At 36.1% G+C, this 15,535-nt stretch overlaps 1 protein-coding gene across 4 annotated transcripts in view; it reads right to left on the reverse strand.

Moving 5' to 3' along the window:
• The window catches only part of SLC10A7 (solute carrier family 10 member 7), a 153,297-nt gene that overhangs the window by 87,790 nt on the left and 49,972 nt on the right, over positions 1 to 15,535 (reverse strand). The window contains exon 6 of one of the 4 annotated variants that reach the window (XM_083367791.1): positions 7,344 to 7,467. The exons of the other annotated variants lie outside the window; for them this stretch is intronic. Within the exon in view, the coding sequence (XP_083223917.1) occupies positions 7,441 to 7,467 (27 nt within the window). The 3' untranslated portion in view covers positions 7,344 to 7,440. Of the gene's footprint in view, positions 1 to 7,343; positions 7,468 to 15,535 lie in introns of those variants that run through there. 4 annotated transcript variants of the gene reach the window in all.

The following is a 15,535-nucleotide window of genomic DNA, read 5'->3' on the forward strand; positions in this document are numbered from 1 at the left end:
AGCAGCAGCTCATTTGGTTTATATTTTGGGCCAATTTTTCTGTGTCTGAAGAAATTTGTATGAATTGAAAGCAAAATGTAGGGCACTTGCCAATGAGATGGCAACTATCCTAGGCCAGGTACCTTCTTGTTGCTATTGAGCTTCCACTAGGAGTACAGACAAAAACACATTAAGAATATAACACAATCTATACAAAAAATAAAATACAAATTTAAATTATCATTAAAAGATGATTAAAAAAGTTTTCAAATATAGAAGAAACCATTCGGTATACAGGTTTCAATGCCCTATTAGTAAATCACCTAAGACTAGATTACAGATGGATATATTTTTAATCCCAATTATATAAACTGGATTAGATTTAAGAGATACTTCCTATAGATTAACTAATCATTGCCTTATGACAATCATGAAGAATTTAGCTACTTCCAAAGTGGGGTCAGCAGAGGGGCCAATTGATAAATACAAAATGGTAGAATCATCCCTGACCCTTTGAAATATTCTTAGGAAAGTGTTACTAAGAACTCATTGTATTTCTCTATATCAAGATATAAAGAATCTTCACACAATGTAACAAGATATAACAACTTCATCCCAGAGCTGATAGTTTTTGATTATCTATATAGTTTTTGATTATCTATATATTCTGAAATACTGAAATACTTGTGTGTTTTTTTTAAAAAAACACGTTTTTAATTTTATATTTGGCATATATGAATTTTTCTATATATGTCTATGTACCAAGAATACACTGTATTTAAAATTATGTTTATAGGTATGCTGAGGCTGGAAACTGGATGAAATTTGGGTATATACCATTCAACTCTTTTTGATGTGAAAAAAAGAGATTGGGAAAACCCTCACTGACACGATTTTATTTTGGGATTCTGTACAAGTCTGTTAAAAGTAAAGAGAAACATATTATTAAAACCTAACTGTGAAAATCAATGCAAAATAAAATCAAACACTAGTCAACATGAGCATTTTTTAAGGTTAGTGCTTTCATGGAAATACCAAAAATGTAGATGGAGAGGAGGAGAGGGACAGTGCGTGTCCTTGAAAATATTGCCTGGGAGAAGGAAATGACAAACTTTGGTGCAAAGTTAATGCCAATAAAAGAACACAAACATACCTCTGTAGTCTCCAGGAGTCAGGCTTGACTCAAAGGAAATAATGTATGACAATAAACCATAGCAGCATAAGTAGAATTAATATTTTAGACCAAGGGTGTCAAACTCGCAATGTCATGTGACGTGTCGCAACATATCACAACTTTTTTGCCATTGCCGGCAATGGGGCAGGCGCGGTTTTGTTATGATTAATCCGGCCCGCAGGCCGGCAGTGTGACACCCCTGTTTTAGACCATATGAATATAATGGTTTGATAATTAGGGGCAGAAAGTCTATTTTGACAGATTACTCTAAAAAAACCTTGAACCATGAAATGTATAATCAGTAACAAGTTATTCTTAGCACAGTAATCTCATACTTTATACCAGGGCTTTTCAACCAGTGGTACGGGTACCACCTGTGGTACATTGGCACATGGCAGGTGGTACGTGACCATCCTAGAAAAGTTGTAGTGGGGGAGAGGAATGAGCTGAACCGGTGGCAGCACCGCACAAGCCTGAGCAAGAGACGGCTGGAGCTGTAGGGCTGTCAGGGTTCAGTGGAAGCGCCAGGATCAGCACCAGGCTCCAGCTGGAGCTCGGCACTGATCCTGGCGCTTCTGCTGAGCCCAGAAGAATTGCCAATCAGCTGGAATGTTGCAGCATCTCCAGGGTCTTGTGATTTACATTCAAATGCTTGGCAACTGATTCATATTTATGACAGTCAGTGTGTCCCAGGGTCATGTGAAGTGACCAAAACCTGCTGCAACCACCCAGCAGACGGGGGAAATAAAAACCAAACACCCCCCACTCCACCCCCGCTGCCAATCCTCAACAGAAATGCTCACAACAATGAAAACCTCGGACAGGAGGAAGAGTGCCGCCGGGAAGGCAGGCAGGTGTCTTGCTTGCTTTTTCAGTGCCATTGTAACTTTAAACTAAGCAAACTGTTGTAAGTCAAGGACTACCTGTGCTTCATCACTTTTTTTCCTTTTTTTTGGTCATCAAGTTTTTGACAACTTGCTAGGTGACTGGTGGTACTCAGATGTTGCCATATCCTAAAAGTGGTACAATGGGTGAAAAGGTTGAAAACCCCTGCTTTATACTGTAGATGAATTTGTTATTAATATAGCGGGAGACTAAGTATACGTGAAACCTTGCTGTCTGCTTTAAGATGGCTATATCCATTCTTAATGGTTTCCAGTTCTGTTCTCATGAGAATCCCAGGCTTTTGCCATGATCTTATAAGGCAGGGGTGTCAAACTCACAATGTCACGTGACGTGTTATGACATATCGTGACATTTTTTCCATTGCCGGCAATGTGGTGGGTGTGGCTTTGGCATTTGCGCATCGGGCCCGTGGACTGGCAGTTTGACACCCCTGTTATAAGGCATCAGCATTTGTTTTATTTCTTCTTTTACCCCCTGCATATTGATTAGCAATAACATATTGCTATTTATCTTTGATTTTATTGTATAGCCCTACTCTAAAGGTAAAGAAGACATGGTTATGCAGTCACTGAAAAACTACCTAAGGGAGATCACACTTGTTAATATTATTGTCCAAGGTGAAGCTCAGACAGTTGCTAAGCAATGTTAAGAGTTAATATCAAGAAATACATCTTAGTTACATACTAATTAATGCTGGGATGCTATAATAATAGATTATAGATATGCAGATGTAACAGATAAAAAGAAAGAGGGGAGATTGATTTCGAAATGTTAAATCCTATATAAGGACAGTTGTTTTGATTCTGATGTAGAATAGATGTAACATAAGGCAGACTAATTAAACTATCTTGCTTTAATTAAAATTAATGCATATGTTATTACTTCAGAAATACATAATTACATTATTAAAAACATCTAAGACTTAAGACTATTTTTGCTGCTTAGGTCTTATTCATTCATGGAAACTAGAAACTGAATAACATCCTTTTTTCCTAGCTATTTCTCCTATTTTCTGACAATAAGAGCCTGAACGTGACATCTGTTATTATATTGCTAAAGAACTGGAAGTAGTACAGTGTTTGTAACTACCGTAGTTTAACTGTTCTGTTCCAATGAAAAAGTATATGAGTTATACTGCTTTCTCACCGAAAGAAATTAGGAATCAGAAGTGTTTTGGAAGAAGCAAAAGAATGAATGCTAATTAAAATAATATTGGTGAATTCCCTTGATTCCTTAGTTTCTAGCTACTAAAATAGTAAGACTTGTATTCAATAGACTTTAAGTAATTTGAAGAGGCATTAACAGATCAACAATCATAATAGTAAGAAGTACAAAAGCATATCTTACATAGTACTCAACCCTTAACAAATTCAGCACAAGGACTCATATTCTGCAGTTGTTTTTGCCATATGCAAGAAGGCACAAGACCACAAGGGAAGAACCAACATCTCATCCCTCCCACATTCAACAATCATTCTCCAAAAATGCCCTTTTCTAGCTTACTTCCTTTTCTTAACCATTTTTAGAGTATCCTTGTCTATAATATTTTATTAAATATATCACAGAAAGCATTTTAGAGAATTATTGATAGGCAAAGAATGTACTAAGCTAGCTTAGTTATGAATTTGATTGTATGAGCATCTATGGAGTTTCTCAGTCATCCAGGTCATTTATTGTATGAGGGTTTTTTATATAGTTTTTAACAGTTTTTTAAAACTGTTCTTAAATTATTGTATATATTTGTTTTTTTAACTATTTTTGAATTGTCTGTGAGCCACTTAGACCCACACACAGAGATTAGTGGCTGTATAAATTTGAAAAATAAATAAATAAATAAATAAATAAATAAATAAATAAATAAATAAATAAATAAATAAGCAAAGCATGCCTTTGGTTGTTGTTGCTGTTTGGTTACAACACATTTCCCATACTGTAGTTCCATCACATTGAGCTTTGTACTTCCAACATAATATTTAGGACCACACCCTTATTTTTAAGCTACTTAAGGCAGCGGTCTCCAAGCTTTCTGGCTTTGCAGACCAGCAGGGGTGGAGGGGGTGGCACACCTCCATCCATGCATGCCTGCTGCTCGCATAAATGGAGCTGCATACATGCACTTACCTGCCGCTTCTGCAGCCCATTCTGAACAGCCCACAGCCCGATAGTGGACCACAGCCTGGGAGTTGAGGACCCTGGACCTAAGGTATATGAGTACTTAGGTACTTAATGTGGCATATTCTGAGTAAGAGAGTCAATCCAATTGTTTACATCAGGAACCCAATTCACCAGTCAGCTTCCCAACATGTCTTCATTCCATCTTAGAGTAGGATGGTTTAAATATGGACAATGATTTTGGTCCATCCAGCCTTCCTGCTAAGTATCTCCCTCTACCCTCCCAATGGAGCCTAGTGCAGAAATAACAATTGCACCCATACAGTATAAATTCTTTTTCAGTAAAAGTCAATATATCATAATCAAGGGAGAAGAAAAATTCCCTGCACAATCCAAACCATAATCAGTAATTGTTATTAAGAGCTCTCATTATACGGTGCAAGTGTAATTAGAGTATTATACTCTCACAGGATGCAGTGTACAGAGAATGCTAGAAGGCTTCATAAATTAGTGCCAAATCAGTCTCCTCCCCTTTACCTTGAATGAGCATTATTATATTTACATATATTAAATCAAAAGCTGATCAACCATTCCTAAAATTGGCCTAAAGACTATCTACAATTTCGTGTTGGTTCTTGATTTTTATTATCCATCTCCAAAAATAAAAGGATTGAAGTTAGCCATCAATAATTCTGAACATTATCTGCTGAATCCTGCATATTCCAAAACATTAATAATTCAGCACCTTATGGGAATGTTGTCATGGTGGAGCTACAACTTGTCTGCAAACGGAGCTCAGGGGATGTTCAATATGATCTATTCCAGTGTATGTGCACAATTGCTACATTCATCATTAAACAGGAAAAACATTATCTTTTTTAACTTATGGTTTTTAAGATATTTTTGTAGTTTACACAATAAAACCTCTTGAGCACTAAAAAATAAATAAATCCTAGGCTTTAAACACCTATTGCTATCTAAATCAGTTTTAAAGGAGGAGGATGAACTAATATCTCTAGGTATATCATGTTTTGCAATAGGGGCGAATATCTGTGGCTTGGGTGTAAGAAGAGGATGCTTTTTCACAAACGAGCAATTTCTATTATATAAACACGGCCTGGGGGAATTGCACGAAAAAGAGAGGGCCAACGAACTCAAGGCTTGCAGGAGAGAAGAGCTGTGCAATTGGATGGCTGGAGATAAGCTGAGCAGGCAAACTTAAACAATGAAAGCAGAGTCCACCTCGGCTCGCCCTTTCTCTTTGCCGCTTAAGCCCCATGGTGTCTGCGCCCGAAATGTGATAGTGAGCAGCCCGCACTTCATTTCCTCCTCCTTCGCCTCAGAAAACCCAGAAAGAGAGAAAGAGGTAGAAGGGAAACACAAGTGCCTCTCTCTGTCTCTCTCTCTGAGCGCGATCACAAGCTTGCTGCCTGCCCAAGCTCTCAGCCCCCCTTCCAGGACACCATCTCCAAAAGTTCCCTTCCTGGCCAGGCTGGGGGCTACCCAAAAAGACCAAAATAGCGGCATCGGGATCTGCGAGCAGGGCGCCAGCAGGAGAGAAGTCAGATGGGCATTGCAGTTTGGAAAGAGAATTTGCTGTTTTCCTCCTGGGAAGGCAGAAGGGGGGGAAACAGGCAAAAGAGGAGAGTTTTCCCAGCCAGCCAGCTCCCCATTCCCAATTTTATGCCACATTCAAAAAAACCTCCCCAAGCCTGGCACCGCGCAGGGTTTGCGCCTTGACACTCTCACAGTACCTTGCTTGCCCCCCTTGCAATTGCACCGAAGCTTCACAATGGCGCTCAGAATAGTGGGGAAGGGGGAACGTTCTGGGGCTCAGGGAGGGAGGGAGGGAGGGAGAGGAGAGCTTAATAGGGGCACGGGGTGCACTCAGCCACTCTTCTGGCTTCTGCGCCGGGGCTGCTACCCTCTTCACAGTGGCAGTGGCAGCAGCATCGCCTTCCATGCCAGTCCCATTGCAAGCTAGGCATGCCCCCTCACGCTCACGAGAAGGACAGGAAAAAGGGGGTGGGCTGTGCCGGTTTCAGGGTGGGGGAAGAATAAGGGATGCATGGGGGAAGGGTGGGTGGAAGAGTCGGAATCTAAGGTGTTCAAATCTGGGTGGGCTCCCAGCAAACACACGCCAAAGAAGTGATGGGAGAAGGAAGAGAGGAAGAGAAACAGAGGGTGGGGGGAAGCGCCCCGTTTCTTCTTCTTCTGGCACAAACTCTGTGCTCAAGCCGGAATTGGGAGGGGGAGGAGGAAGAGGAGGAGGAAGAGTGGCGATTGACAAACTGCCAGCCAAACTCTTTGGGAGAGGGGGCGCAGGATGGAGAGGAGGGTAGCTTGCCTTGGAGAGGGAGGGAGGAGCCCTCCTGGTCTGCCTTTAGTTCTCTCTTTCTCTGCCCTATTCCCCCTCGCTCCTTTTTTAAAAAAATCTTTTTTCTTCTTTTTTTTTTAAAAAAAGGAAAAGTGGCCAGGATTATGAAATCTAATCAAGCAGGGAGAAGGGAAGAGTTTGCTTACTTTTGCTTTCCAAAGCGGCCTCGGCATCACCTGGCTTGCTCGCGAGCAAAACCTGGATCAGTTGGTGAGCAGGTTGCGCGTCCTCCTGGCCTGGCCACTCTCCTTGCTCCTGCTCTTCTCCAGCCCAACCCGCTACCCCAGTTGGCATGCTTGCAGATTCCAACCCCCCCAAATAAATAAATAGAAAAGGCTGTTCTTTTGTTTGTTCTTTTTCTATAACTTCTTTTAAACACAGTCAATCTACAGAGGCAGACATTCTTCAAAAATTAACTTCTGGGTCCAGTGTTCAAAAATATTCTTCAATATGTCCCACGTTAAAGAATCTTGTTTCATTCTGTAGTGTAAGTCAAGTTTAAGTGCTCTCATCCTTCAATACTGAGCTCCTTCTAGTTCTCTGTAGTGTCCAATTGTTAAAGTTTTATTTTATTTTGATTTCAAAACAAAAGTAATTTCCCATGGGAAGGATTCTTTATTCCAAGATTTCAAATTTATCTAGATTTTAATCTGTTTCTAAGTTTTAATCACTCTTTTCTTATTAAAAAAATTAAGTCCTTAAACTTGTATTTAAAATTTATTTCCCTAAGTATTGGAGGAAACTCACCTAGGACTGTAAATTGTGTTGATCCAAAGCTTCCTAATAGTTCAGGGGGATCAAACTGCCGGCCCGCAGGCCGAACGCGTCATTGGGAAACCACGCCCACCCCATTGCCAGCAATGTCGAAAAAGCCCCGATACGTTGTGCAATGTCACGTGACGTCACGAGTTTGACATGTCTGTAATAGTTGAAAAGCAATTAGTAAGTAATTTCCAAAAGTGATCAGAAAAGGAAATATGCAATGTTCTTTTCAAAGACACCGGCTACATTTTGAGAAAATGGTTATTTCCTTGCCTCAAAGAACCCTAAGCCTGTCAAGGATGGCTACCTTTTGGTCTCTTCATGAGGAGCAGCTATCTGGAGCATTTATGGGTGATTCAAGTCCTCTCCCTCTCTGGAGAGGAATTACTGAAGAGCTGCTTTACTCACTGGCTCTTCATTCTGCTTTTCATGAAACTATCTTCAGTCCACCATTTCTTCCATGGAAGTCCCTTAGCTGCCTAATTTTCTCTGAACTTAATATACAATTCGATGACTAGATTCTTCTGTTTGAATACCTAGAAAAGTATGCTGAAACACCACAAATAATGTTATTATTTAAAATAAGTAGCAAGATCTCACAATCTCAGTATATTTTGGAGCTTCAGACTGCATACAGTGCAGCAAATTGACTTCCACAAATTAGAAAGAGAAACCCAAATTATTAAAGTATATTAATAGCCCACTTTTGCTTTGCATATAAGTCATATAAACCTTTCCTAAATCATAATTTTATAATAGTGTAAGGATTTGCATATTTCAATGACTCCATAAGCTACAACTGTACTCACAAATCATTAAGTAATCACCAACAGAAGTAAAACTGAATAGCATAATAAATTATGGAAGACTTTTCCCCAGCAGTTCCATGTGAGAAAGCACGGAAGAAAGGACTGAACCTTAAAGCATTTGACAAGAGGGCAACTGTTTGGCTGACTAGGTCATAACACAAGTGATCCTTCCCTTACGAACAAAAATAGCACAAAGCATTTACTTGAGTGTCTATGTGTATATATTTTCAGTCAGGAGAAAGATATGTCTGAATGCAGGCTGTTATGCAATTTAGGTTTCCTAAAGGAGTTTCCATGTCACTACAAAAGCACAAACAGACTCACTGCAATCCTAGGTCTTAAAATGCAAAATTCTTGAAGGCCACTAAGAAGTCTAAACCAATCCTCCAGAGGCCTCCCTTCCATTCCACAATATAGGCTTGGTTCCCACCAGCTATCCCATGGATAATGATGGCTACCATATTGCTTATAGGACTTTCCAATCAGTACATAATTTGCTGTCTCAAGCATTGGAATAATATTCTCTCAAAGGAACTCAATTCCACAGAACTGTGATTAAATTCAATCCTAGCTAGTCACTACAAAATACGCTTCTTTTATTCTTTCCTTTTCAAATCTTTCCAGACCACCAACACTCTGATACCATCACATCAGTCTAATCCTTTATAAGCACCACTCAAATGCCAAAATCCCAAAGTTCAAATCCCTCAAATTTCCAACTGCTAGTGCTTAACAATATAATACTAACTCTGAACTCATAACCTTCCTTGAAAGTAGCTAACATAAGGTGCCATTGTTTTTTTAAAAATCTATGGTGCATGCATTCATAGGTTATAGGTTTGCTTCAACTGTGCAAAAGAAACTACAATATGTGAGAATTTTGCATATATCAAATGCAAGCTCTAAAGATGTAATTAATTAGACTATTCTAAACTAAAGCTGTAGGCCGCAGACCACTTCTTTAAGCAAATACTATCAAAATGGGGATGTTATTACATGCAAATTAAAAGGGAGGGTTTTTCAATTTTCCATTTTTTCCTAACTGAACCATTTTTCATAACAACATTAATAATTTAATATCTGAAACATCACACATGCAGTATATTCCTAGAAGACATTTTCATTTCAAATGTGTACAGTCTTTAATCAATAAACGGAATCTACATTTAATTAATCATGAATTGTAATGTCATCTGTAAATCTTTCATCTTCAATGTCAGTCAAAAAAAAAACCCTAATGGTGGCAGAAAATCATATAAATTGTTTTGTGTCCTGAAAATATTTTTCCCCACATATATGAAACTCCATTTTATTAAAAATGGTTCTTAAAAAGACTAACATTATGTTCTGATCCTAAGACCAAAAGTATCTAACCTTAAGAAAAGTGGTATCAGTGAACTACAGTGCAATTAAGCAATAATGCACAACAGGGTGTACCCTAATGGGTTACATTTGCCACATGTTTCAGGTGTACTGAGAGGCAGGAGGTCAATAGGAGGCAAACTTCAAATAGAGTAAGTGCACCAATGGCTCATTAGTACATACAATTACTAGTTGCTATAGTAATGTTCAAACACTGAGACTCTGGGAGTGAGAGATAGGCATTGTTACAAATAATTTTCCATTAAAGAGTTTTTTCCTATTGGCAGATATCAAAAATCATTAAAAAAAAACCAGCAAACTTTATGGAGATTATATATATATATATATATATATATATATATATATATATATATATATATATATATATATATATATATATATATATATATATATATATATATATGTTTAAGTATTTGTCAAGGTTTTTTGAGTGGACCTTGCTAATTAACTCTTTCATTCCTGTTTTGGCCCGGCTCAGGGCTTATCCGCAGGAACTAGTCAACTTATGACAGCTCATTATTTGTGCAAATTATTCAAATTGCTAATAAAGAATTTGGGATCAGCCCGGGTTCGAATCTCAGATAAAGGGTATGACTAACTGATGAGAACATAAATAGTTCGAAATGATCATCTTAGCCTCCCAAATTCTTTATTAGCAATTTGAATAATTTGCATATATATATATATATATATATATATATATATATATATATATATATATATGTATATATGTATGTATGTATGTATGTATGTATATCCAATCTTTAAGACTAGTAGCCATTGATTAAACAGTCTTCTAGAAATTTGTCCAATTCTCTTTGAAGTTATCTAAACCAGTAGCAACCAGCGTAGTGCATGTAGGCACTATACTACTATACTGCACAGACTGATTACATGTTGCATGAAGAAATTTTTGCTTTTTTCTAAGGCAATTCTATATTCCCTGATAGATAATGAAGTTAAAATAGTAGAAAAGTAAGATTTGGAAATAATTTAGCATAATTCTGGCAGCCATCTCATAAACTTTTACAGATTTATATGCTGAAACTTAGTAATAAGTAACCAGAAGACATGCTAAATAAGGAACAGCAATCCAATCATCTATATGTGCTACATATATGTGTTTATATTTCATATTTCTTAACTGCCAATCCTCCTCAGATATTAACTGTCAAGTACAATTCATTTTAATGGCAATCTACAAGGTCTTAAACAATCTCATCCTAGAATGACCACAAACTGCTCTTCACATACAAGATAAATTCAATAAATAAATAAACAAAATAGAATGGGAGAGCCCCTGTTGCAAATTTCATTTTTTTATGATAGAAAATTTATAAAGACCTGAATGGTGGCTCCTCATTACTATCTTTGTAGCTGATGAGTCCAAACCATTCATGAACATTGTCACATGCACACATTATACAGATATTATTATATGTCAATTCAGCACAATATATAATATTATATCTATAAATCATTATAGTCAATTATATGAGAAAATCTTGAAACCAGAATGTAGAACAAATGTCATATACTAAATGTCAACAATTCACTTTCACAAAAAGTATTTATGAAAAGAAACTACCCTTAAAAAACCCCACATCAAACATACATTAATTATTTAAATGGTGAATTGTATTAGTTTTGTTCAATTTCCAATTAAAATCAAATGGTCTAGTGGTTAAAGTACTAAGCTAGAAACCAGGAAAGTATTAATTCTAATCCTGCCTTAGATATGAAAAACTGGCTTGCAGAGTTTAGACCAGTCAGTCTCTCACTCAGCCCAACTCACTTCACAAGGTTGTTGTGGTAGGAAAATGGGAGGAATAAGATTTATTACACACACATACACACACACTAAATAAACAGCAACAATTAAATCTTGTGGACATGCCAATGTACAATTCAATATTAGTTTTTTAATATTATTAAGGTAACTGAATGGAAGCAAGTAAATTTGGTGTGTTAATATCACTTAATGTTGTCTTTTCCTCTTTTTCAAAAAGAGTGTTCTAAAAATGCATAATATGAAGTTCCCCACTTTTACTTTTCAAAGATTTCTTTTAAAAAAATGTTGAACAATTAGTAGAAAAAGCCATAGTAGAATTTGGGGCAATATAGTAAAATAAAATGGCAGTCAATTGGTTAATTCCACACCATGGAATTTCTTTAATAATGAAATCATTGCTAAAAATCCATCATTATTAAAAAATAAAAGAGTTGGCTCAGCTTATGAAAATTAGATTTGTAAGTTGTTGGTCATTCCCATAATTAAATCTGTGTCAAAAATTTGGAAGAAAAATGGACATTGTACTTAATGCATTTACACAAGTCCTGTCAGGCTGCATAAAACATTTTGCCTACTAAAACTGAATAGATAAGAATTCCATATATTTTTATTAGCAGGACATTTTTTGTAAGAATTGAAGGAGAAGTTTAAAGGATTAATTTTACGTATCATTATAAAGAAATTTAAAAGTTTAAATACAATGACATTGAGCCTTACTCCCATAGGATATGTACAGCTTCACAAAAACTGATTAAGAATTGTTTCATAGGTATTGTATTTCCTAAACAACTGTTACACTTTGACTGACACAAAATTTTAAACAGAATTTTATTAGCCTCCAAGATATGAAAGGATTCCAATGCAGAACTGAAATAGCATACAGATTGGGAGGCGGGGATGAATCAAAATGTATATTGAGACACTTTCATAGATAGTGACATCTAACTTCTCTTTGCTGATCTCTGGGGTCTGGCTCTGGCTAGTACTTGGACAAATGATCTCTAGGGAATGGTGGCGCTATAAAGGCTACACTGGGAACTTAAAGAAATATCTGGGGAAAAGGTAATGGCAAGCCACATCTGTAAATGAAAATACCGTAACATGGCATCATAAAGAGTTCAGCTAATCGTGACACCAAGAACTCCAAGAATCATTCTAATTTTTTCTCAGCAAATCTAGCCACTGACTTTTTCAAAGAACTTTTAAGAATATTCCAGAACTCCAATAAATTCTTTTAATGTGCTTGAAAAACAGACACCATAACCATTTGCAGAGGGTTTTGTTTTGTTTTGTTTTAGCGAGCTAACACTTCAGTATAATAGGCTCATTACAAATGTCTAAAATAAGGGAAGAGAAAAGTAGTATAACACTGCAATTTATTTAATACTTCAGTGACTTTTTCAACCTTAAAATAAAATTGAAATTTAGGAGACAGGAGAGACCTGCTTACAGGCGAAATCTAGAATTTTACTCAGTTAACTGAACAGACTGGCAGAAGAATGGAGCAATATACCTTTTATGACAGAAACTCCATTTGGCTGGTTAGAAGAAATCTTTGCTTCAACAAAAAGCACAAAAATTAAGCCCCTACCCCCACCAGCTGCATCTTATGTTCTAACCATCAGTAGAGAGTTATTTTTAAAAATTAGCATCATTTGTGGACATATTCACAAGACTATCATTTATTGTCATTGGCAAGCTCTCAAAATTCCGATTACAATAAAATTGCTAAAATAAATAAAATTGCTAACATGATTGCACAAGTAGCATATAATAAAAACAGCATCAGATAAACATTTTAATTCAAGATGCAACTCCAAAATGCTTAGCAGGATAGAAGTTTTTAGGTTAAAAGGAAGAAAAAGGAGGGAAATGAGTATTTTTAAAAGGCTGTCCAACTAGCTTGGATTACCTTTAAATCAATCAGTGACAACTAGGCAGGAAAATAACCTATTCTCATTTTTACAGATTACTATGAGCACATTAATATTGCAAGGAAATAATCATATAATGAACCAGAAAATCAAATAACATATAAACAGCTTATGATTAATTGCATGCTACTGATCTTAATAATATAAAAATTTACTTAAAAGTAAATCCTGTTCTATTTGATGGGGTTACATCATAATGGCACTGGTATCTTTGAACCACAATTATTGCTAATAATAATCAAATACTCTGAATGAATTACTAAAATATTAGCATACTCTATTAAGTTGTTCTCTTGAGGGAAACCCAAATCACTGATGTTCTGCAATTATTCTAAATCCAACTTTTAAACGAGGGGAGGAGATAATGATATTAACTTCTTAACTTAGAAAAATTCTCTGTGGTATAAAATATTCTCTGAATATATGTAAATTGAATTCATCTATCATTACTTATTACCAGTCTAGCTAGAGAAAAAAGTTTTCTGTTACAATTAATTCTTTAAAAGCGTATGTTTTAATTAGACCTATGATGTTATTACATAAGTTATAAATGCACATATATCTGCCTGCAGAACTACAGGAATTCATTTCCAAGCTAATATTAGTTTGAAGCTTAGTTTCCTTTTAAAGCCAGTCATTGCCCATAAATGCAGTCTATCAAATGCTAATATGTTTGAATACCAAGAGAATGTGTATCCTTTCCTAAGCTAATCCACATTTATATACCCAGGACTCTTAAACCTAGCACAGCAATTTGCCTTACAAAACTGTACTTCAACTATATCTACCACTCTGATCTCAGTTTTAGCCTTCTTTATCCTCTGACTTCATAATTTAAAAATTATCTGTAATTATGTTTCTATATGGGATGCAATCCAGTTATCTCAGAAGTTGTTCAGCTTACAACGTCCGCCATACCTGGTTAAATTGATACAAGACTGGATCCAACATTTAGAGAATCAGAGATTCCCTACTCCCTATTAAAACCATCTAATTTAATTTAGTTAACTGGTTTTCAATATTCGATATTCTAGATCGGGACAATTTCCCTTATGCTGAAAGCACTATGCAAGCAATAAGAGATACCTGAACCAAATATGTTCATTTATTCTCTCTTTGTGACAGCTCCCTTTTATTTCTGCACTATGTTCTCTCCCCTCATGTTGCTCTACAGCACACAATTAAGGCAGTAATTAATTTTTAATTTCTGAAATAAGCAAACATAGATATCCAGATATCCCTTATTTATTTATATTTTACTCCGTATCTATACATCTGCTCTAATTTATCCTAACTTATTTAGCATCTATCCCAAACCTTTCCACATCTTAGTTTTACAATATTTCCTAAGGTCTTTGTATTTTTCTATTGAATTTTCTTTTTATGCTATTGCTCTCATATTCAAAAGCCTACAGTACCTTATATTCAACTCCAGCAGGGTCCAACAAACTCTCAGTCTGAATTACTTCAGTTTTGTTTTTAAAAAAATCTTGGTACTTTTGTACTTGATTCTGGAGGCTCCTTTCCTTATCATCTCACAATATTTCTATTCTCATATTCAAAAGCCTACAGTACCTTATATTCAACTCCAGCAGGGTCCAACAAACTCTCAGTCTGAATTACTTCAGTTTTGTTTTTAAAAAAAATATTGATACTTTTGTACTTGATTCTGGAGGCTCCTTTCCTTATCATCTCACAATATTTCTATTCAACTCTTTATCACCTCTTTGGTATAGTAACCCTATCTCACCTACCTAGTTTACAATTTCAATCATTCCATTCTCTTTCTGTGCATTTTCTACCCCTAGGAATTTGCCTAGTCTATCAGATCTTAGATTTAATGTGGCTTCTAATGCAAATACCATTATTTCTTCAAGGGTGGGTAGACAAAACAGAGTTTAAAAAGACAGATTTAGAAAATGTTGGTTTTGAAAATTCAGTCTAGGAAGTAGGAATTGTGACATGAAAAAATAAAAAGGAATAGTTTTAAAAGTCAAACTAATCTTGGAGCTTTGGGATATGCCTGTACTTACTAGGCTCTAAAAAGAAAAGCGAAGAGCAAACAATGGATACCTGAATTACAGAGTAGTTTTAGATTCAAAGAAAGGGTAGAAATTAATCGATGGCTTAAGAGACAGAATGGTAAAAAGAAAAGGGATCAATTATGTAATCTATGGATGAAAGAGAATCTCAATTTTTTGGCTTTGTAGCGTAAACAGTACAAAAACTATATATGGAAAAAGTATTGGCTAGCAATTGAAAAAATATGCTAGCTGGTTGATCTCTAATAGGTTAGAAATATACTGG

Source organism: Vipera ursinii (assembly GCF_947247035.1).
Source record: "Vipera ursinii genome assembly, chromosome: 7".
Classification (NCBI taxonomy): domain Eukaryota; kingdom Metazoa; phylum Chordata; class Lepidosauria; order Squamata; family Viperidae; genus Vipera; species Vipera ursinii.